Below are 24,230 nucleotides of genomic sequence, written 5' to 3'. Positions count from 1 at the left end.
GGGGAGGCTGGGAAGGGATGTGAAGGGTAAACAAAAGGAGGAGGCTGCAATGCTTGGTAAGAAATGTACACATTATCCTGCCCATGTAATTGTAACCCCTCTGTACAGTATCTTCACAAATAAAATTAAAAAAAAAGAAAGAGAACAAAAGGGGGGCAAAAAGAGAGGGGAGGACTGGGAACAAGGTGGAAGAGATGAATTTTATTCAAAGTAGCCTGAGTGTATGGAAATAGCACAAAACCCTCTAATATTATAAATGTATGTTAACTCAGAAATAAATTAAAAAATATTAGAAATACAAAAAAAAGAAGATGTTCCTATGGAAAGACATTCATACCCAACTAAGCCAGAAATTTCCTTGAATTCATAGAATAATTTTTCTCTTACTGATCTGTGAAATATGGAAATGTGGAAACAAGTAGTAAAATACTCATTGAAACTTTTAACACTATGCTAGAACCAAGGCCCATCATATCTTCCTATTTGTCTTCCAGTTGCTATGAGTTCACCATTTTCCTGTGGTACAGACTCCTTAGATGATCCCTCTCAACATACACACTATGGGAAGGGATAGGAAGAGGAATAATAAAAAAGGAAAAAATACACCCTTACATAACAAATCAAATAAGGGTTGATTGAAACAGCCACTGGGATGTGAGAAATAAACCTTTCCACTTCATGAAATAATTGCTTTTTCAGGTATTTGTTCTAATATTAAAATAAAATTATAATAGATGTTATCTACATATTATGATAAATGAACATTTAGAAATGTTGTTAGTACTTTCCTTTCCACCTAAGTGAATCAAACAATTTCTCAAGTTAAAACCTAATAAATGTACAATACTGAGTCATTAGTGAGTACATAATATCTAAGGGTTCTTTTTGTTTACTTATATTGAGTTCTAATCATTTTTGTTAACATGAACCCACCTCAGTAGTTCCTGTGGCCCACTCTATCATATCTTTAGATACAGACAGTTGATGACCATAAGGTGCATATGGAGAAAACTCCCCAATTTTCACTTTGAACTCAAGACCTTCTGGAAAATTCCAAATATTCAAAATGTCATATTCTGCCTCTAATTTCCTTTCCTCATTCAAAATCACTTGGTCTCCAGCAGGATTGTAAAATTGGATGTTCTTCAGAAAAGGGTGCAGCTACAAGAGATACATCATGTCATGGTGAAGAGAGTCTAAGAGTTGAAACAGAAATCCTGAATTAAGCCAAACCTCTCATTCTCTTTAATCCTTACTTTATCATTAAAAATTAACACAGATATCTAATGAAGTATCAATACAGAATGTGTTTTAGGAACAAAAGCAAGTAATATTTCTGAATTTGGGTTACTACCTGGAAATTTTTCAAGAGAATCCACCTCCACATAATGATGAATGAGAAAATTCTTAGTTGCCTACATAAGAGTTTTGAACAACTGATAATTTTTATCAATATCCAGGAATTTCATTGGATAAGTAGGTGATATATAACAGAGCTGTTTATTTTTGTGTGTATTTAATTAATTAATATTTATTTCTATTTTTGTTGGTCATGGGGCTTGAACTCAGAACCTAGGTGCTGTCCATGAGTTTATTCACTCAAGGCTAAAATTCTACCACTTTTAGCCACAATGCCACTTCTGGTTTTCTGGTGGTGAATTGGAGATAAGAGTCTCAGAGACTTTCCTGCCCAGTCTGGCTTCCAACAGGCATCCTAAGATCTCAGCCTCTTGAAGAGCTAGGATGACAGGCATAAGCCATTTAATTTATTAATGTGTTAAATATGGAAATTGTTAATGATTCATTTTATTTTTATCTTTATGTATGGTACAGAGTCATTGTGTAGTACAAGGCATCTCAATGTTACCCCTTCCATCATTCTTCCTCTTTTTTCCCAATCCCACCAATCACTTAAGTTATTTTCTGAGAAACAAAATCATTGGAATAATTAAGTACTTAAAGAACAGATCATCCTTTGCTATTAAGAAGCTTCTAGTGAAAAAAGATTATGAGAACATTCATTAGCTGTGAACTTATTGATGTCATTTGTAACATAGGAATTGATGGGATCATGAAACACATCACCTCTGCTATTTTTACCTCTAAGATCACATGCACAGAAGTCAGGAGTAGCCTCACAATTATTCTTAAATGTACATTTTCTCTTGTGTTAATAGGAAAATATTTGAATGTGTTTAGACTGACTTTGCTTTTCATGTATAGAATCCAAAAGTGAAGGTTTTACCTGTGCAGGAGAAGGCACCCACCATCTCCCATTACCCATTGTTGGCTCTTCAGTTTGATGAAGAAACATTTCATGGAGGGCTTGTGCCACAGCATAGACAGCATTGTAGATATTGTAACTCTCTTCAGACATGGCCATGTCAAAAATTTGCCCAGGCAACCATTCCAAGGAGGCATCATGTGGACAGTTCTCCCACATTACACAGTCAGAGTCAGAATGAGAGCAATTAAAAGAGAGAAACCACAATTTAGCAAGGTAAAAGTCTTCTGGGTATTTGGAAGGGTTGACTTCCCTGATAAAATCTGTGAATCCAGCTATGTCTTCATGGTGATATGAAAAAATGAGAGGCACATGAAATGAGCCTAATATGAAATAATTTCTTCCAATGCATAAATCACACTGTGAGTTCAAGAGCCAAACTTTGCTTGTTATTAAAAATTGCCCAAGATATACCATTAATCCTAGCAGGTATTCCTTATTACCGTAAATGATAAGTACGTTTGCTGATGATTTATTAATCTGGTTCTGAATTGCCATGATGTTAATTAGTTGTGTTTTAGTACTGTCAGAGATCATATGTTCAAAGGCTACACAGATTCTGTTCTTGGCCATTGCTTCTCTCAGTTCTGCAAGGATCGACAAACCATTCTCATCTTGTGATATCAATAACCCTATCCAGTTCCATTTGTAATGAAGCAGCAAGGAGACCATGGCAATGGCTAAAGATGTGTCTTTTGGGGACATTTGATAGAGAGAAGGAAATTTTCCATGGTCACTCAGGGCGGAATCAAAAGCCCCAAATGTGAGCTAAAGGGAAAACAAATTGGAGGTTCACATGAAAGAAATTTCCTATACTTCACAACTTCAGTCTTGATTTATGTTAAGCAACAGGTTGAATTGTGTCAAAGGAGGGGTTTGGTTTTTTTCCTTTTGCTGGGGACTTGATCTGAGGTCCTGGGCACTATCCTTGAATCGCTCTGTGCTTAAGGAAAGTGCTCTACCATTTGAGCCACAGTGCCTCTTCTGGCTTTTTCTGTTTATCTGGTACTGAGGAGTCAAACACAGCGCTTCATACAAGCTAGACAAGCACTCTATCACTAAGCCACATTCCCATCTTGAAGTGGTTGATTTTTAAAGTTTTTAACTTAAACTGTAAATTATTTTTATATCGTTGTACAATGATTCTTCAATTGAGTATGTCAACTTTGTTTATAATACCTATTTATGTTTATCCCATTATTTCTACTTTTCTCACCTTATCTATACCAACGCTACTTATTCCTTGTTTCTTTTTCCATTTGTACATATATACTTGAATATTCTGATCATATTTGCCATTATTCCTCCATTATCATAACCTGCTCCACTATTCTTTTAAAATTATATCTCTCACACATGAAATCATAAATTATCCACAGTGGTTACACCATGGATAGTCAATGTTATGTACACCATAATTTAGCCCATTGAATCATGTGTATGTGTTCCTGGCCATTTAAGGTTTCTCATACTCATTTTGTATTTTATGTTTATATTTTAAATCCAACATCCACAGATGAGAGAATACATAGCCATTTTGCTTTTCTATGCTTAACTTTATTCACTCAAGAACTTCACGATGTCAGTTCCCATTTCCTGATCACTTTCTACAAAATTATTCAACGACCTCTAGGCTCATAGTCATTCTTAGGTTTTCTCCAATTTTTCTTTCCTCTCTTAAACAATGACAGTCTATATAACACAGTATGTTGGAGTACTTAGCTTTTGATATTATAAAATAGCATATGCTTTTTGTTATAACTTTTCCTAGCATTCTCTTATAGCATCTGAAAAAGGAACCAAAGCAGACATCTGTATACATCCATCTCTCCCCCACCTGTGGAAATCCATAGAGTTCCAGCAGTGTTCCAATCTGCGCAGATGTCTTTCCTGACGTTCCTGCAAGGACTGATACAAACTTACTTTCTCCCATGCAGGTGTAGTTAGGGATCTTGTTCTGCCCAGAAAGCCAAATAAAAGGATTCTCAAAAGCAGACCAAGTTCTAAAATCAACACTATAGATATCAAATCCCAAAGTCATGTTGTATAAAAGACTGGACTTCTTGTTGATTTCTTCAACAGCAAAAGCCAAGGCCAGAACAAGCTGATAGTACTTGAAATCAAACCTGCACAGGAGACATAAGACATTCATCAAAAATGATCCAAACTGATTCTCATATGAATGCAGTGACTTTGGTGGATTCAGTGTTTGTTTCTCTACAAATTAAATACATTTAAAAATTACACCTTTTATGAGATGTTGATAATATGATGTCCATATGAATTGTACAGAGCTTGATTTTTCTGTCTTTCATAGATAACACCAAAAAAGGATACTCTCCATAAAACATGAAGTGGATCTTTATGAGACACCAAATATACTTTTGTTTTAATGTTGGGGTGACTAGCAACACATGTGTGAAAAATAAGTCTTTGTTTTTTCAGCCATGCAATTTAAGTGAGGTGGGTATTTAAATGACCATGGTAATTTAGATAATGTCATTTAAGATGAACTTTCAGATGCAGAGCAAGGGGTCATTTGAGGAAGGCCCTGTTGTTTTCCTTGCATCCTCAACACATTACATAACTCTTTCTTGACTAGCTACCAAAAAATAGTTGAAGCCTCAGAAGAGACCAAAATTATCATGAATGTTACAGAGCAAATGAGATGCTTTAAAAATGAAGCAAGAAATGGTTTGCCATATTACTCTCCTCCACTACATTCCAAGAAACTCTGCATGAAGAGATGAACCTCCAAACTGGGGGATGGAAAGAGTTGTAATAAAATGAAGCCTTAGGCTTAAATATCCCTGTTTCAAGGCCATCATAGTGAAATTCAGTGCTGGGAAATGCCTTGATGATCAGTACTTCCTTCACAATATGTGTACATTGAGATAATGAAAAGGAAAGGAAACAGGGAGTAAGAGCTTTAAAGATCTCTCCCCCTTTTGGAAAACAAGCCCTGGTAGGAATACTGTAAGATGCTTATCTCCAATTAACCTATAAGAAAACTGGAAGTGCGATTTTGGCTCAAGTGATAAAATCACTAACTCTGAGCAAAACAGATTAGGGAAAGCATGAAGTTCCTCAGTTCTAACTTCAATATTGGCAAAAATAAGCACAGTAATAATTACCCTTACATGGAAGAGTAATGCAAAAGCAAAACTGAATGTATAAAAGAGAGAAACAGTATGTGAAAAGGTCATTAGAAATTGGCAACTGTTTCTCAGGGCACCAGTGGTTCACACTTATAATTCTACCTACTCAGAAGCCTGAGATTTGAGGGTCACAGTTGGAAGCAATCCAGGGGCAGTAAAGCTAAAAGACTCTTTATCATCCGTTAAACACCAAAAAGCCAGAATGGAACTGATGCTCAAGTGGTTCAATGGTAGCACTGAATGTAATCGTGTAATCCTAAATGCTCAGGAGGCTGAGATGTCAGAACCTCTTACAGACCCAGCCATAGTAAAAAAAAGTCTATGAGACCCATATCTCCATATAACTAGCAAAACAGTGGAAGTAGAGCTATGGCTCATGTAGTAGAGTGCTAGCCTTGAGCAAATGGCTCAGGGACTGTACCCAGCACCTGATTTCAAGTCCTAAGGCAGACAAATAAAACCAAGTTTAGGAAGATCAAGGTCAATAGAATTGTCCACCATCTCATCTTCAACAAGCTGTCCTTTGATCAAGTCCTCTCAAGACTGCAAATGAAAAGGAAATCACAGTATATAAGTGTGCCTCTTAACAGCTGACTTCTCAATAAAACCTTCACAAACCAGGATAGAAGGGCAGGACATCTTTTCATTGTTGCTAATAATGATATATAATATCCATCAAGTGTACTGCATTTAGCAGAAATATCCTGTAGTAGTGAAGGAGAGATCAAGATGTTCTCTGTCAAGCAAGGTTAAGGAAATTTATCTCTATCAGATCTCTTCTATAAGGAAAAGGAAAGAAAAAATTTTCAATGTAAAAATGTTAATGATAAAGAAATGAAGACAAGAATGTATAAAGCTTACTGAGGGGTGATTATCAAACAATCTGACAATGTTCTAACATTGTATATATACTCAGGAACATATACACATTTCTTAGATAAAGAAATTTACTATCAACTTCATAACTGTATATCCAATATTTGAAATGTAGAGAAATTACAATTCAGTGAGAGTTTTTCTGTGAGTTTAATTGTATGAAGGGATTGTCTTATGACATTTCTTTACATTCACTTAATGGATTATGATCATAATCTGCCCTCAAGTTTGTTTTCATTTTGTCTTCTTCATTTATTTGCTTCTCATCATGGATACTTGTCATCATTACAAAATTACTTGCTATAATTAAATACATTTAACCACTCTATAAATAAAAAATTATAACCTATAATGAACAAATGAAAAGTAATATACTGGAAAAACCACTAGTAATGGACTCATTTATTAAACACTGAATGCTGTGGAGAAAGATTTCAGAAGCAGCTTCAGTGAAGCTACACAAGTTACACAATGTCATAATGAGAAATGATCTGTGAACAATTACTGGGAATAGAAATACCTGAAATTATTTATCTAAAACACACAACATAAGCCAGGTGCCAATGGCTTATGCCTGTAATGTTAGCTCCTCAAGAGGCTGAGATCTGATGATCACAGTTTGAAGCCAGCCCAGGCAGGAAAATCCAAGAGCCTTATCTCCAGTTAATCACAAGAAAACCAGAAGTGACTTTGTGACTCAAAGTACTAGAGCAGTAGCCTTGAGAAGAAAATCTCAGGAACAACACACAGGACATGAGGTCAAGACCCACAACTGACAAAAGCAAAAGACATAATGCGGCATGGTTGCAAAGATGAAAGTACAGACTCTAGATTGATCTCAAATACCTCACTCCCTACTTCCCCTTTTAGGGTATACATAGACTGCAAAGATAAGGATGGAATAATGCAGACCAAGCAAATTGAAGCCAGAAGAAAGCAGGAATATCTACAATACATCTTATCAAATTTACATTAATCAAAGCAATTAAATGTTACAAAGTTCATAATACAATGATAGGGGAAGATAACATAGCAATTATATTTATATTTACACTCTTAAGCATTTCATTATAAGGGTAATTCTAGTAGATTTTGAGAGAGAATGAGAGTCAAAGTCATCAATATAAAAATAACTACAGATTATATAACAGCACTTTCAGCAATGTTGAAATCATCCAGACAGAATCAACAAGGAGGCATCAAGGTAAATATGAACCTAGATCACATGAACCTTGTACAAACCTAAAGAACATTCCATTCAATTTCCTGTGAATAAAACATTCTGATAGGCTGACTGTCTCCAGGATAGATAAAAGCATTCAAACTTTAAAAAAATGTATTGAGCACACACTCAGATACCCAGGTTGGAAGGCTAGAAATGAAGGAGATAAATGGGAAAATAGATGCAAACAGGAAAGATACATTATCACTGGATCAAGAGAAAGTCAATATATAAGCTGATCTTTGGTACAAATGAAAATGGAAAAGAGCAATACCAAAATCTATGAATATGGCAAAAGATGCATTAAAATGAAACATTAAAAAATTGTCTCTAAGTAGTTGCAGAGAAGGGTTTCAATTCAATAACTCAGTGTATGAGTACACTGCATCTTGACTGCTGCCACCCCATCCATTGATTACACCTGTCTTTCCAAACCCCATCCATTCCCTCAGTTTTGGTGGTTCAAAAAACAAGTATTATAACAAGGATCCTATAAAGATCAATACTACAGACTCAACATTGCAACTCAAGGAAGTAGAAAAGCAAAACACCAAACCCAAAATTGGTAGAAGGTGTCAAAGTAGTTAGTAGGAGTAAAAGAATTAGAGGAAAACTGGGCACTGGTGGCTCAAACCTGTCATCCAAGCTACTCAGAAGGCTAAGACCTGAGAATCAAGGTTCAAAGCCAGCCCAGGCAGAAAAGTCCAGGAGACTGTTATCTCCAATTAACTACTAGAAAACCAGAAGTTGTTTTGTGGCTCAAACGATAGAGAGCTTGCCTTGAGCTGAATTGCTGAGGGACAGTACCCAGGCCCACAGTTCAAAGCCCCATGAGTGAAAAAAAAAAGGAATTAGAGGACAAACTCAATAACTATCATCAGATTGAAAAAAATTCTTCAAAGTCAAAAGGGGCAAATTCCTACTTATACTATGAATAACAAAGGGAAGACTGAAGTAAATAACATTATACATGGAAACACAGAAATCAAAGATCAATATCCTTTGAGAAAACTGTATGTCAATAAGTTTGATCAAGTAGAAGAAATGACATGGAGACTTTTCCATAGTTGTAATTGGTAGACATGTGAATTAAAACAATAAATTGTATGAAATTGAATCAGTAATAAAATCCTATCAAAGGAAAGCGGTGCAATGTGACTTTCCTACTGAATTGTCCCAACAAATTTAAATATTGCCTGAGGTACATTATTCTTACCTAATTTTGAAAATATGCAAGTTGAAGGAATTCCTTACAGCATATCACATGCTACTAACATTATCCTGATATCAAACCAGAGAAGAAAATAAGGAATTACATTTATATTCAATGTCTATGATCAATATAGTGACAAATATCCTCATCAAAATACTTCCTGCAACAAAACTGTGAAGACTATTCCTCATTAGCAAAGTTGAAGAGTGGACTATGTTGAATTTATATTTCTACTGCTCAGAAGAAACAATTACCAGAATCAATAGGCAACCCATACAATGGAGGAAAATCAACAAAAGATAAATATTCAGATTTGCTAAAGCGGTCAAAATTCAATAGCAAAAGATGAAAGGACCCAATTTAAAATTGAACATTAAACTCTCAATTGGTATAAGAATGCATGTTTGACATCCTTAAAATATAAATAATATACAAATACTACCCACACTAAAATTCCATCTCAACACAATTACAAGAAAAAAAAAATTTAGGTGCTGGTGAGGACACTGGGAAAGGGAACCTCTTACACTATTGGTGGCACTGTAAACTACTGCAACCAACATGGACATGGCTTTGAGGTTCTTCAAAATTCTGAAAACATTCATATTATAACCTCACCTTGTCACAGTCTTCTGCCTACATTTGAGTTCAGAGGATTTTAGTTGAAAGCTATCCCACACAGAAGAATCTGGAAGTCTCTATATCCAGTTTACCAGCAAAAGCAGGACTGTAGACATACCTCAGCTGGAAGAGCACATGCTGAGCTAATAAACAAAGGGAGAGTGCAATGCCTTGAGTTCCAGTCACTGTATTTATATACGTACATACATACACGCACAGAGAAAGAGATGTAGGTGGCCAAAATATGTAGATGACAACCTTGAACTTCTTCACCACCAGAAAAAGGTAAATAAAACAACAGAAAGTTATCATTTCACAAAGGTGGGAATAGTAAATGTATGGGAGACTTAATGTATGGGAGTACTTAATGGCCTGATGAGGAGTTAAGGAACTGTACATGGCTGCCCTCTAGTGACAGGAGTGCACATTGCTACAGCCATTGTCGAAAATAGGGTGGTGCTTCCTAGAAGGCAAATCATGATTCAGTAATGTCAGTGGTGGCTGTTTATACTATAGAATAAAATCATAATGGCAAAGAGGCATCTGCACTCCTGTATTCTCTATATCATCATTGAAAATATCTGAGAAAAAAGTTACAAGCTAAATGTCCATCAGTTTCTATAAATACACATTAATATGTATATATTATATATTTATACACATATAATATAAATGGATACACACATACTATATACTTACTATATACTTATATATGTTACACATATAATATATGGAGTAATGTATACATACTATGTATTTCATAAACTATATAACATATAATGTACATATAATAAATATACATATTATTTATATAACATGTATGTATATAAATCTTAAACTTTTCCTTAGCATTGCTGTTGTTTGAAGTCAGAACCTTGAAATAGTATGCAGCAACTCCACTATGCCAACATTCCACCTAGCCCTTTTGGAGTTTGTGATTTTTTTTTTAAATTAATCTTCAATATATTCTAGAAATGACCTAAACAATCTTCATCCCAATTCCTACTACATTCAGCATAGAAACAAGAAAGACAATCCCACAACCTCTACAAAAAAAGAAAATCTCCAATTTGCCAAAGCTTTTTAGAGGCAAAAGACTTATGTTGAACTAGTGCAATGCCAGCTTCCAATTATAGGAGAGAGCCATAGTAAAATAAAAAGAATGCATTTCATAAACTCAGACACCAATGAAATAGGAGACCTACAAATACTCCCAATCAACTACATTCATCTGATTCATAAAGACATTGTCCAATCCCACATTGCTAGAAGGTGCCACCCATAGTAAGTGGTGGCACTGTGAAAATTGAGTATCCATATGACAAATGCTTAGGCTAGATCTTACCTTTCAGTTTGTACAAAAAGATAAAAGTCAAAATTCATCACAATTCTTAATAGGAAATTTGAGGATTGAAAAATTACAGATATTTTCATAATGGAAACACTTCAACAAATACGCACAGGAATTTGTCCTGATAGTATACAAATACTTCATAAAATAATAGCAAAAGTTATGCTCTGCTTTGGGCATGGCAGTGGAATCATTTGTTTCATTCACAAGATAAAGAATTCCATCTGCACCACAGTTTAGAAATGTGATTTCATGAAATTGAAAAGTTTCAGCCAGCCAGCCATTGAGACTCACACCTGGATTTGTCACAGTTTAAAGACAGCCTGAACAGAAAAGTACATATCTCCAATGAACCAGCAGCATGGTGAAAGTGAGCAAATGTATCAAGCAAGAGGGAGAAGCATCTTGTCTGAACCAGAGTACTGGCACCAAAATAAAAACTGTTAAAGTTTTAATGATTAGTACAATAAAAGAAACATTTAATGAAGTGAAGACACAGCCAAACAAATGCCTGGAAACCTATGTTGGCTATTCGTCTGATGGGGCTTAATATCACAGCATAAAATGACACTGAAATGTAAACACCACTACAAGAAAGAAAACTACTATGAAACCAGGCACATGAAGTGAAAGATTTTTTTCATATGTGAAAGTCCAAATAGGAAATTTATACAGGAGAAAAATTGAACAATTATAGCAATCAGCATAATGCAAACCAAAGGTATTCTGCATTACCTTATCGTATAATCCAAAATGGCTATCATCATAAAACAAAATTACAAATTTTGATGAAGATATGTAGAGTTAAGAAGCAATGAAAATATCATGGTATATTAAAAATAGAGCTCATATTAGACACAGCCATACCACTTTTAGCAATCTATCCCAATATATCAAGCTCAGGTTTCTGTACAGATGCATATGTAAACATGGATGCCATTTTATACAAACTGTCTGACTTAAAAATTGCTCAAGATGTCCAAAAAGAGAATGGATAGATTATGTGTTCTATACATGAAGTTGAGCTTTCTTCAACAACAAACAAGAATGCAAGAAAATAAATGGAAAAACAGATCATTCTGTTAGGCAAAGGAAGCAAATATTGAGTACAAGTACCATGTTTTTTCTCCTATATGTAATCAAGGAGAAAAATACATAAAAAGAGAAAAAGGAAATTATATCTATGGGTCGAGAATAAAGATGATTAATGAGACATAATAAATGTTTACAAATACTGGGGTTGACTACAATCAAAGTACATGATATGAAATACAGTAACACAGAAAGAAACCAGATAGTTACAAGTCCTATATTGTAGTAAAAAGGGCAAAACATTGCCAGAACTACTACTGGTGTGGCATTGAGTTCATCTCTTTCTACCAGCGACATCACATTGCTGTGGGGCATTTATCTGTATCAAGACATCATAGATTATACATAATGATCTTTAATAACTCACATTAATTTGATAAAATGGATCATAGGATCATAAAGCCAGACTTCTCTGATTTCTACCAACAGTGCTTGCATATTTGCAAGTAAATGAGAGACATCCATCAGCTGCAACCTTAAGATTCAGTGTGTCTGTATAAATGCACTAACAAAGATACTCAAATATATTGTAGGATATCAAGGGAAGAAAATCAGGTGAATGTGGAAAAGCAGAGGAACATAAGAAAGACAAATATCTAGGAATGCCATGAAGGATTAGGACATTTACAAGTCTATTCCACAGCAGTGAAAGAATTCCTGATATCGTCATCTTTGCCTCCAAATGTGGCCAGCCACCTCACAGACTATCCTTGTCACACCAGCACTGGAACAGACATAGGAGCCATTGCTATAAACAATGGCATTCTGTTGCAATAGGAATTAAGTTGCTATGCTAGAATAAAGTGAAGAGCTCATGACCCTGGAAAGGAGAAGCTAGATGGAAGGAAACTAGAGACCACTCTTCCACCTTGGAAGCAGAAAATCACTCCATAGTACACACAAATTAAAACTGATATATACTATGCATCTCATTCCCTGATGAGAGTTTGGAAAAGAGGATATAGAAAGCATAGTTTGTGAGCCTCCAGAGCATCCTCGCACATTTTCCTGCCTGAGAACAAAGGAGTAAGTGAAACTAAAATTATGGAGGAATTAACTTACAATGTGTTTGATTCATGATGGGAAGCATCACTGTTTCTGCGATCTGTTCCCAAAGTATAGAGAGGGAAGAACCCAGCAATCATCACATCTCCATCCATATGCGCCCTGGGCTGCATTCTAGAAAAGCAGGCAGTGCCTGCTAAGGAGCTGACAAGAAGTGGAAGCTGGAGAAGAAGGAGTGTGGAAATCAAAGGGAACATCACTGAAGCATCTGCCAAGCTGGATTTCTGGCTGGAAGTGAAGCCCGTGGGATCAGGTGGAGAAATATGCTTTGTATTTGTGTCTATGTGTATATGTGCCTTTCTATTGACAGGGATGGCTACTCAGCTTCTGTCATTGCAATCTTCAGCATTTCCCGGTAGGCATGTGGAAAACTCTCAGCCCTGTGGTTCTGCATCTGAGGCCCAGCAACCAGGAAATCAACACGAGTTGGAAAATATGTTTTCAAGTTGTCCTCTCCATCCAGGGGCTATGATTTCATCCATGACCACAGAGAGTGAGACCCCTGGGATGAAGTTTTCTTGTTTGACTTGGTCGCAAACCTGCATTAGCAAATGATTTCTATGAAATCTATTGGGGATGATGCAACTGGAAAACATCAATAGATGCCATGTTGGATGAAAGGTGAGATGGTTGGCAAGGACTTATGCCAAGGAGATGTCAACCCAACTCTATAGGGCATCACTCTCAGAGGACATCTCACACATCCAATGTCCTAAACAGCCACAGAACATACCTGCTGATTGACCCAGGCCTGTTTCAAGAAGAATCCCATGAAGAAGACTCCACAAATGCATCCATCTATGCTAGCCTAGAGAATGCATGATGATGTTGAATTCAGCAGTGGCCCAAGGTCAGTGCAGAAGTTGAGCTGCAGAATTGTATTCTGAACTTTGACCTTCACAACTGGCAATATCACTGGACATCCTGAGTACATGGGTCAATATGCTGTCATGAAGCATTGATACATCCACCACCTTGGGTGTTTCTATTTGTACTTTTCAAAGAACCCATTCCTGTGCAAGAAACTCTTTCTCCCCTATCAAAACCACCTGTATATTTCCTAACACTCAAATATATTGGATGTAGAATCTATACAAAGATCTCGAAACCCCTAAAATCCTAAAGCAATGACCCTAAAGTTCAGTGAATTTATTCTATTTCCAGGTTACTCTGTTGAATGCATGCTGTCATACACTTGCCTGTAGTGTTAACATATGGGACAGAACAGAAATTGCATGTGAGCATAAATCAAGGACAGAACATTCTAATGAAATGCTGAGGCTCATATATTGTGCCGTTGACCACACTAGTACAGCATGCTATTAGTAGGGCATACAATGCATGTGTGGGTTATGGGATTCACAGAAACTTTCTATACTTTCTATTTAATGCTTTTGAAAAGCTACTGGGACCTGAAAAAACTTGTCTTTCTTGTGAGAATACCAAATTTGCTAATGTGGTTGCCACTGGTCTTAATCATTTTAGTAATAAATAGAATATTAACACTTATTTTATACTCTTTATCAATGTCAATTAGTTGTAGAAGAAGTTTTCATTTGGACATTTCTACATGTACATGCAATTTGCTCTGATCTGATTCAAATTCTGCAGTACATTCTCATCCACTTCTTCCCTTATTAAATGAATTTCAGCAGATTCTATTTATCCATTTTCATATATGTGTAAGAAGTACATTGACTTGGGTCTACTTTCTTCTGCATCTCCATTCACTGCTCTCCCCTACCTCTATATAGTGCCTACTATTGGATAGGAGCTCAAGTACACTTTTGTCCTTCATTTTTATGTATAATGACTGTTAGAAAACATTCACTGTGTATTGGACACCTGCATGTGTTATGCTTCAACCTCAATATCTCTACATATTACTCCTTTTTTCCTCATCTCTCCTCCAGCTGTTATCCAATAGCTTGCAGTATTTTGTTATTATATATCATTTATGATGCTATTTTCTCCTCCCCTTCCTCCTAGCCTTTTGAAAGATTCCCATAATTACACAAATGGTTATTGGTGTGTGTGTTACCTAAGTACATATATATGTTGTCTTTAGGCCTGGTTTCCACATTTGAGGAAAAGTACATGAACTTGTTTTTATAAACCTGGTTTACTTCACTCAACAATGTCTAAGGCGTTGGATTCCCTGGGTAAGGGTCCTGAAATCACCAGGACATAGGAGATGCAGAGTGCAAACAGCAATTGCCACTGAATGCTGTGCTTTATTGTTAGTGGGTATTTAAAGACAAGCAAGCATTATCTTTGCCAAGATTTAGTCAGGAGACATTCACACAAACAAATTTCAACAGTTCTTTTTTTCTTAACCTATGAGACAATGTCTTTGTATATTAGTATATAAACTATTTTAGAACAAGCTCAAATCACTTCCCTAATCTCAGGAAAATGCTTGACTAGCTGTTTATCTATGCTTAAGCAAGCAGAATAGCTACTTCCTCAGCTCCCAGGAGTCTGTGACCTGTGTTTTGAGATAGGGAGAGAGAACATGTTCCCTCTCTAGCCCAGCATGCCAAGAGCTTTCCACATACACAAACACAGTCCTCAGATAATCCCGAGGCTGGAGCCTGCATCATTCTGCCCCCTCAACATAGACCCTGAGTCTTCACAATCAGTCATCTGCATTTCCATACCAATAAAATATTCCTGTTCTGATTGTGAATAATATTTTAGAAATCATCTTAACTATTTCCAAAATTTGGCTATTGTGCATACTCTGCAGTATACTTGGGTTCCAAGTGTGACTCTTGTACCTTCACTTACATGGTTTAGAATATACAGCCTAGTATGATACAACTAGCCTAGGAGATCTATTTTTACTTTTTTGGGATAACTACTTACTGATTTCCATAATGGTAGCATGAATTTGCATTTCCATGAACAGTATTGACTTCCCACACATTCTAACTAGCATTTGTTGTTATATGTGTTCTTCATGATAGTCATTCTGCCTGGAGTGAGACAAAATTCATGGTCATTTTGTTTGGCCTTTCCTTCATGGCCATAGATGTAGAGCATTTCTTCAAGTATTTATTGGCCCTTTTGACTTCTTTTTTGAAACAAATGTTTAAATTCATTTACCAGATTGCTAATTGGGTTGTTGAATCTTTAGGAGTTTAGGTTTCTGGGCTTCCTATTTATTGGGCCTCTTCATTGCATTTTAGCTTTATATTTGTCAGACTCTGTAGGCCAACTTTTTAGTTAATACTTTTTGAGTTTACACAGTGTGAAGATTTCTAGGTTGATGCAACACTATCTCTCAATTCTTACTTATTGAGCTATTGAAATTCTACTCAAGAAATTACTACCTATACCAAAGGTTCCATTTTTCTTTCATCTTTATTATAGTTTCAACATTTCATGTTTGAATTAAGAGATGGAAAAACAAGGAAAAGTCACAGTTTAAGAATCTTATGAGAACTGTTTATAGTGTCTAGGAGAAGATGGCCATAATTGTCATCATGAGGAGAGAAGTTTTAATGTCAAAGAATGGAAAAACTGGGCCACCACACATGATGCTCTTGTGGACACACATGAGGGGGTCTTTGCACACAGAGGAAACATGCTTGGCTCATATCTAGAAGGCTCCATACAGCCAGCATGATTTCCACTATTCCACGAAGGAGAGCTTCTATGGTAGAAACATTTTCCCATTTCATGTATTTATGAATTAATAGTATATTAATAGAACTAGAGTTGACAAATTGTTCATATACACTGATATGCAATCTAGTACATACCTCTGAAGTAATGAGAAAAAAAAACAGGAAAGAAATTTACATTTGATCTCAGTAACACATGGAGAGAATTACATTTCCCAGCAGTTCCCTCTATAATTTATAATCCTTGAGGCCATTTGAGTGTCACAGAACACAACATTGTCATTTTAACCTGGGGATCCTTGAGAATTATTACCAGGTATTTTATAAGTGAACTTGACTGTGGGAATTGTTGAGTCCTCAGGTATCTCACTTCACATGAAATATATTGCACAGATTTCTTAAGTGGTTAAGAAAAGGTGCTGCATTTCTATATACTCTTAACCCTCAGGATTTGTAAAGGAAACATCATCACCTTGACATGAGCTTCTCCTTCATGATTTATTTACTGGACAAGCAAGATTAGTAGCTCTTCCGAATTTTCTAAACCCTATCTAATGAAAAGTACAAAAGTAGTTTTGATATACATACACACACATATATTGTGTGTTCCTAGGGATATGTATTTTCTCTTAAACTTTTGCAAGATACCCTTTGTTTAGGTAGAATAGGCACCTGAATACATGCAGTCCTTATTACAAGAAAATGCCATCATTTACTTATGATGTCTTCTACATTGTTGTGTAAAAATTAAAAAAATATTTAAAAGTAAATTATTCCATCGAAGTCCTTCAGTTTAGTTTACCCAGAAAATTAAACACAAACATCTTCATCAAAATTTTCATATCAACGTAATATCAGATTCTGGGCGCTTGCATAATTTTGCCCTGAAGAACTTTTTTATGGATTTTTGATGTTTCAATTGTTTTCCATTTTCATCCAGTCTTCTCCATTAGCCTATGTTCTATACTTTTTCAGCCCCTTTGTATTTCTAAGTTGCTGGTTCATCTCTTTTATTTACTGTCCCTTTAAAGACTATCTCAAGGCTTTTCTGGTTTATTTTAATTTCTGAAGAACCTCCTTTGTATTTATTTTTGATATGTGCGGGGCACATGTGTGTTTGTGCTAGTTCTAGAGCTTGAACTCAAGGTTGTAAAACTGCCCCTTACCTTTCTGTTAAAGTTGTGGTGTTGTACAAGAACTGAGTCAGCAATAAACAGAGAAACCACATTTTGAGAGGTCAAATTGGCTATATATCTATATCTATAGATATAGATACATATATAATATATGTATATTGGACTACTGGCCACTGCAGGTAGACTCCTGTCTCAAAGACCTGCAGCCCAGAATTGAGCTTTAATAAGAAAGAATGACATTACCCTACCTGTAAGGAAATGAAAGATTTGAAAAAATCATATTAAGTGAAGTAAGGCAGTACCTAAGAAACATAGGTTCCATAGGTTCCCTCATTTGTAATAATTAAAATATGCCTAGGATAGTCCTGGCAGAGAATCACAACAGTTTAATGGTTATATACACATCACCATATAAAATGATGCTAATCAAAAATGAACTCCAAGGCAAGGAAAGAAGAGGTTTTTTGTGTATTTGTTTTTCTTTTTTTACATGCACTTTGTGAAGTTGTTTCATTTTCCATTTGGTTTATCCCATGTGATCATTGCTTTTTTTTGGTATTCTGTATTTTGTATATTTGGTTTTCTGATTTGGGGAAGGGAAGGGAATAACAAATTGGTGAGACAAAGGGCAACAGATGAATCAATGCAACAGTAATAATTCACAAAACACTATGTTAGAAATAAACTTTACCACTTGGTGGGGCAGGTAGTAAGGGGCAGTGGGGGGGAGGGAAAGCTGGAGAAAATGAGGGAGAGGGTAACAATGTTTGACAAGAAATGTACTCATTAACTTACGTAACTGTAACCCCTCTGCACATCACCCTTACAATAAAAGAATAGAAAAAAAAGACAAAAACCACATGTTTGGGGTGGAGATCCAAATCCAAATCCAAAAGAAACAGACTATATAGCAAAATAATCAGGTACCAGCAGAACTTTCCATGTTGGGAAGTAGCTCAATGTTCAGCTTCCACACAGGGAGATATGCTTCACACTTTCCATATAGGGAAACAGTCCATTTAGGGAGATAAGGCAAAAATCACAGCATTCTCTGTTGCAAAGCTTTCCTACCAAAGGCTAACCTGCTTGGACTCTCACCTCTAGGCTTTTCAGAGCTGGGTGGAAAGACCCCTCCACCTACCAAGATACCAGGATGGCTGTGAGAACAAGGCCATGTTACTTACACCCAGTCTCTTTCTTTCAGCTTTCAGTGGCTGTGTCACTTGAGTCACTGCTGTCTTTTTAGTGGTTTATTGGAGATGAGTCTTCCCTCCCCTGCCTAAACTAGCTGGGAGTATAATCCTCAGATCTCAGTCTCCCAAATAGCTAGGATTATAGACATTATACACGGGCCCCTAGCTTAATAGTGAGTTCTTTTTCAAAGTTAATTGACTTTAGTGTTATTATCCAAGTGAGGTACATGGAGATTCCAAATACATGACTATATACCTTAATTGAGCACATTTTCTTTCATACACTTAATTCTGTTTACCCACTGTCCACTAGTCCCTCCCTCCTGTCTCCATCCACTAGTTGTATAGTTTATTTTCACCAGTGTTCAGTGAGTTCCAGTGCTGTACTTTTTTACCCTTTACTCCTGAGTTCTGAAGCCTCCTGAAGAGTTGAACACATCATACATAACAAAAAGGAAACAGAAGAATGAAAAGAATAAAAATAAAAAATAACCAAATTTAGAAAGAGAAGAAAGTACTCTTGTTTCCACAACTTGAAGTTTGTTTTGCTATATTCACACATTATATATAATACATATAAAATATAATGTATATGTTATATATAATTTATATCTACAATGTATAATGTATATATGATATGTAATGCATATTTTATGTAATTTACAGTGTTTTATTTTATAATTTTTATATTATATAATTATATATAACTTATATGTATAAATATAAGTATATATTTAATGATTAAATATATAAATATAATTATATTTCATAATTTCATATAAGTATATGTAAGTATATACAATTAAAATATAATATATGTAAAATTTCATCTTACAACGAAGAGGCATGTAGGCATTGTGTCTTTGTTTTTATCTCTTAACAATATCCCCTTTTGGTCTCAATGTGTGTGAGTATCTAGAATCCTGTATAATTTATCATATCTCAGTTTCTTTTAGATCTAATTTCTGAATATAAGAGATAATATATGCTGAATGTCCTGCTGAAGTTGGCTTACCTCATTTAACATGATTGGTTCTACTTCCATCCATATCCCTACAAATGACATTATTTTAATTATTATAATGGCTGTGTAAAATTCCATTGTTCATAGACACCACATTTTTTTGATCCACTCAACTATTGTGGGGCATCTGGGCTGTTTCTGTTTCTTGGCTATTGTGAATAGTGCAACAATGAACATGGATGTGCAGGTGTCTTTATCATATCTTGGATCATGATGTTCAGTGCAGCTACACAGGAGTGGTATGGGTGTGTCTTAGCAAAGGTCTAAGTTTAATGTCTTGAGGAACCTCTGCACTGCCGAGGTTTTTGGATTTGAGTGGGGGAATATAATATTAGTTTTAGGAATTGGTCTATGTAACAGCTTCTGGTATGAAATGAGTGTAGCTGCATCTTTGTTTTCCATAAAACTCTTTCAGACAATGTCTGAAATGTGGTTAATATACTAACTAATGGTGCCAACCCTTTATCATTTCAGGAATGTAACTAGGGACCTAAAAAATCACATGTCCTGGACTGGCATCTGAAGTGGAGGCAGTGTGCTAACAGTGCGGTCTGAACTTGTCTGCACTGTGCTGAACTGCACAAGGGTCAGAACTGAATTGTGGTACACTCAGTTACTGTTGGAGAACTGGCTCATTTTCAAGAAAGATTACACTTCAATGCCAGAAGTGTTAGATGAAAAAATAATTATATGTCATTGCTTTCAATTCCTCTACAGGAGTGACTGAACACTTTGGTCTGTGGAAGAGAAAACTGGGTATTTATTATTCAGACATTCCCTATAGCTCTATGCATAAGGAATAACTTCCATTAGAACTACCTCAACACTGTCATTGTCAGAAGTAGCCCAACCTCATAAGGAAAGGCCTAGATGTTAAAACCAACTTGACCAGAACTACCCTGACCTTTACCTTATTACTGTCTTTCATCTAATTATATAGAAAACTTTATTAATTTGGGGTTTCTTCTGCCATAATCTCTTGCACTTATATGACTTGATATAGTTGTACTTTGCTATTTTATGTATATATTATCGATTATTGTCACTAATGGTATTGACTTTGCTTTTAAAAGTACTTTAATGAATAGGGAAGATTCCTTATGTATATTCTGGATAGTTCAAATTAGTAGGAAATTTTCATACTATACACATTTTTATCTGACATTTTCTGAATGTCTGAACTGAGCTATTTCCTATGTGATCTCTCAAGATAGTTGAAAGTGTAATTCTACTTTTTCTCCCTTTTTTTCTTTTTCCATTCTCCCTCCTTTATTTTTCCTAAGTCTTTGTGCTTTGTAGAAGGTATAATTTTTTTTAATTTTAATTTTAATTTTTTGTGAACATACTGTACAGAGGGGTTACAATTACATGGGCAAGATAATGAGTACATTTCTTATCAAGAATTGCAGCCTCCTCCTTTGTTTACCCTTCACACCCCTTCCCAGCCTCCCCCCCAATTCTCAATCCCCCCCACCGCGCACCAAAGTTGTAAAGTTCGTTTTCGACATGACAACTTGTACTTCTCATTTTGCAACAGGTCCACCTGTATCCTTAAACGACTTGTTTTTCCCCATCTCCTCCACAAATTATACCGACATCAAATATAGTGTGGGGGAGGGACATACAAAGCAACAAAGAAATAATCTTATAATGCGTTAGAAACAAATGCATGAAAGAAAAAAACATTAAAATACATATCTAAGGGTTCATTTTCCTAATAACACCTTATCTGACCTTTTCTGCTGGACTTATATATATACTAGATATTGGAAATAAGGGAAACCATGGGACCTATGTTTCTTTGGGCTTGGCTTACTTCACTTAATATAATTTTTTCCAAGTCTTTCCATTTCTTAACAAATGGGACAATATCATTCTTTCTGATGGAGGCATAGAATTCCATTGTGTATATTTACCACATTTTCTTGATCCATTCATCTACTGAGGGGCATCTTGGTTGGTTCCATATCTTAGCTATGGTAAATAATGTGCAATAAACATAGTTGTGCTGGTAGTTTAGTGTGGCCTTATTTGTAAACATTTGGGTAAATGTCCAAAAGTGGGATTGCTGGGTCATAGGGGAGCTCTATGTGAAGTCTTTTCAGGAACCTCCATACTGCTTTCCAAAGTGGTTGATCAAGTTTACACTTCCACCAACAATGAAGTAAGGTTCCCTTCTGTCCACATCCCCTCCAGCATCTGTTGTTGTTAGAGTTCTTGATTATAGCCATTCTAACTGGAGTGAGGTGGTATCTCAATGTTGTTTTGATTTGAAGGTATAATTTTTTAATTTGAGGTGCATTTCTTTATAGTATATATAGCCAAATGATGCATTTTGTGTATCATTTTTCTACAGTGTAATAGGTATACAATCATCCATCAAATTCAAGTTTTTCTTTGGGATATTTTCTTTTGTAGCTCATGGGGCTTGATCTCTGGGCCTAGGTGCTATCCTTGAGCTCATCATTAGAATGCTAGAGCTCTACCACTTGAGACACATCGCCACTTCTGGTTTTCTGGTGATTGATTGGAGATAAGAGTTTCACGTAAATACCCAGGCTGGCATTTACTTACCAGTGATCCTTAGTTCTCAGTGTCCTGTGTAGCTAGAATTGCAGGAGTGAGCCGCTTAATTCTGGCAGGCATACATTTACAATAGTGCCATATTTTTTTGCTCTCAATATGTGTTTATATTTTTTGAAAGAAGTTTCATTGTTTTCTCAGTTGACTAGATTCTCATGTATTTAGCTACCACAACAGCACTCTAGTAACATAAGACTTTACCCTTATATACTGTGAGATTGCTTACATTTCTTTGAAAAATTCCCTTTAGCATGTATCATTTGAAATTTATGATTAAATGTTTGGTGCTTGGAAGGTTTTCCAACTATTTGTCTCCTATTGTTTTTCAGATTTATTCCAATATATCTTGAAAGTGTATGTAATAACATTTATGAAAATTTAGATTTGTTAAGGTATAGCTCAAAGCATCACCTATGTTAGTGAATGTTGCAGGTTATTTGAATAGATTGTGTTACAGTTGTTGGCACCAAGTGTCTATAATATCAAATGACTGTACTTGATGGATTTCACTGTGGATTACAACTGTATCATTACTTGTTGACTCCTTGATGCATGCAAAGTTTTGTATTTTTCTGTTTATGGTTTTCTGAGATCATGTGGCTATGCAGAAAATCATTCTCTTCCTGACACATATCCCCCCTCCTCAATCCTAAAATAATAGCTCCATATTTTCTATCCTCCAAAATACATGAGTCCCAAAATTCATGGAAAGATCTTCCTTACCCTAGAGATATTTCAGAACAGTGAACACTCTGTACAAGCCTGTAATGCTGGGTAAATATGACATATTAGCCATAATCAAGCAATGCCAGGCACAAAATGTGAATCATGGGGTAAGTCAAGGACTGAAAAAAATGATGACATCTTGACATTAGCTAATACATTATGCTATATGACACACTAATGCAACATGTTATTAGTAGAGGATATGGTGAAGGTGAAGAGTATAGGATTCATACAAACTATCTCTGATTTCTACCCAATTTTTTTCTATTGATGATGTGGCTTGAATTCAGAACCTGTGAACTGTTCCTTTGCCTTTTCTCCTGAGGCTACTATTCTACTACTTGAGTCACAGCTCCATATTTGGTTTTTATGGTGATTAATAGAGATAAGTCTCATGGACTTTCCTGCCCAGGGTGGCTTTGAACTGCCATCCTTAGACCTCAGGCTCTTGAGTAGCCAGGATTACAGATGTGATGAACCAGTACCAACCTTCTGTGCAATTTTTGTTAAAAGCTAATGTACAGGCTGGGAAGGTGGCTCAGTGTTAGAGAGCTTGTCTTGCATGCATAAGGCCCTGGGTTCAATTCCTCAGTACTACATAAGCAGAAAAAAAGCTGGACATGGTGCTGTGGCTCAAGTGGTAGAGCATTAGCCTTGAGCTGAAGAACTGAGGGACAGTGCTGAGGTCCAGAGTTCACATTTTCCAATATTAATCTTTCATCACGTAGCTGAAATATTTCCATAGGTTGCCCATTGTGAATAGGACCACAGTAATCACTAGTGTGCTTGTGTCAGTGTTATACCTTGACTTATATTCCTTTGGATATATCAACAGTGATTTCTCTAGATAATATCACAGATCCAATTTTAGTTGTTTTGGTTTTGTGGGGTCGGTTGTAGGCCTAGAACTCTAGGCCTGAGCGCTGTCCCTCAGCTCTTCAGCTCAAGGCTAGCTCTCTACTACTTGAGCTACAGCACCACTTCCAGTTTTCTGTTGGTTTATTGGAGATAAGAGTTTCACGGAATTTCCTACCCAGTCTGGCTTTGAACCGGGATC

General features: G+C 35.9%; 1 protein-coding gene across 1 annotated transcript in view; it reads right to left on the bottom strand.

The window, feature by feature from the left end:
* Positions 1–12,977, bottom strand: part of LOC105998746 (vomeronasal type-2 receptor 116-like) — a 17,435-nt gene extending 4,458 nt beyond the window's left edge. Inside the window, exons 1-4 of the mRNA XM_013033537.1 lie at positions 12,880–12,977; positions 4,122–4,410; positions 2,246–3,052; positions 934–1,161 (exon numbers count right to left, since the gene is read on the bottom strand). Coding sequence (XP_012888991.1) covers positions 934–1,161; positions 2,246–3,052; positions 4,122–4,410; positions 12,880–12,977 — 1,422 coding nt within the window. The remainder of the gene's footprint in view (positions 1–933; positions 1,162–2,245; positions 3,053–4,121; positions 4,411–12,879) is intronic.
* Positions 12,978–24,230: the final 11,253 nt, after the last annotated feature.

The sequence above is a fragment of the Dipodomys ordii genome, unplaced genomic scaffold (assembly GCF_000151885.1).
Source record: "Dipodomys ordii isolate 6190 unplaced genomic scaffold, Dord_2.0 Scaffold171, whole genome shotgun sequence".
In the NCBI taxonomy this organism is placed as follows: Eukaryota; Metazoa; Chordata; class Mammalia; order Rodentia; family Heteromyidae; genus Dipodomys; species Dipodomys ordii.
The sequence above is the reverse complement of the archived record's forward strand: the minus strand, read 5'-3'. Positions and strand labels throughout refer to the sequence as shown.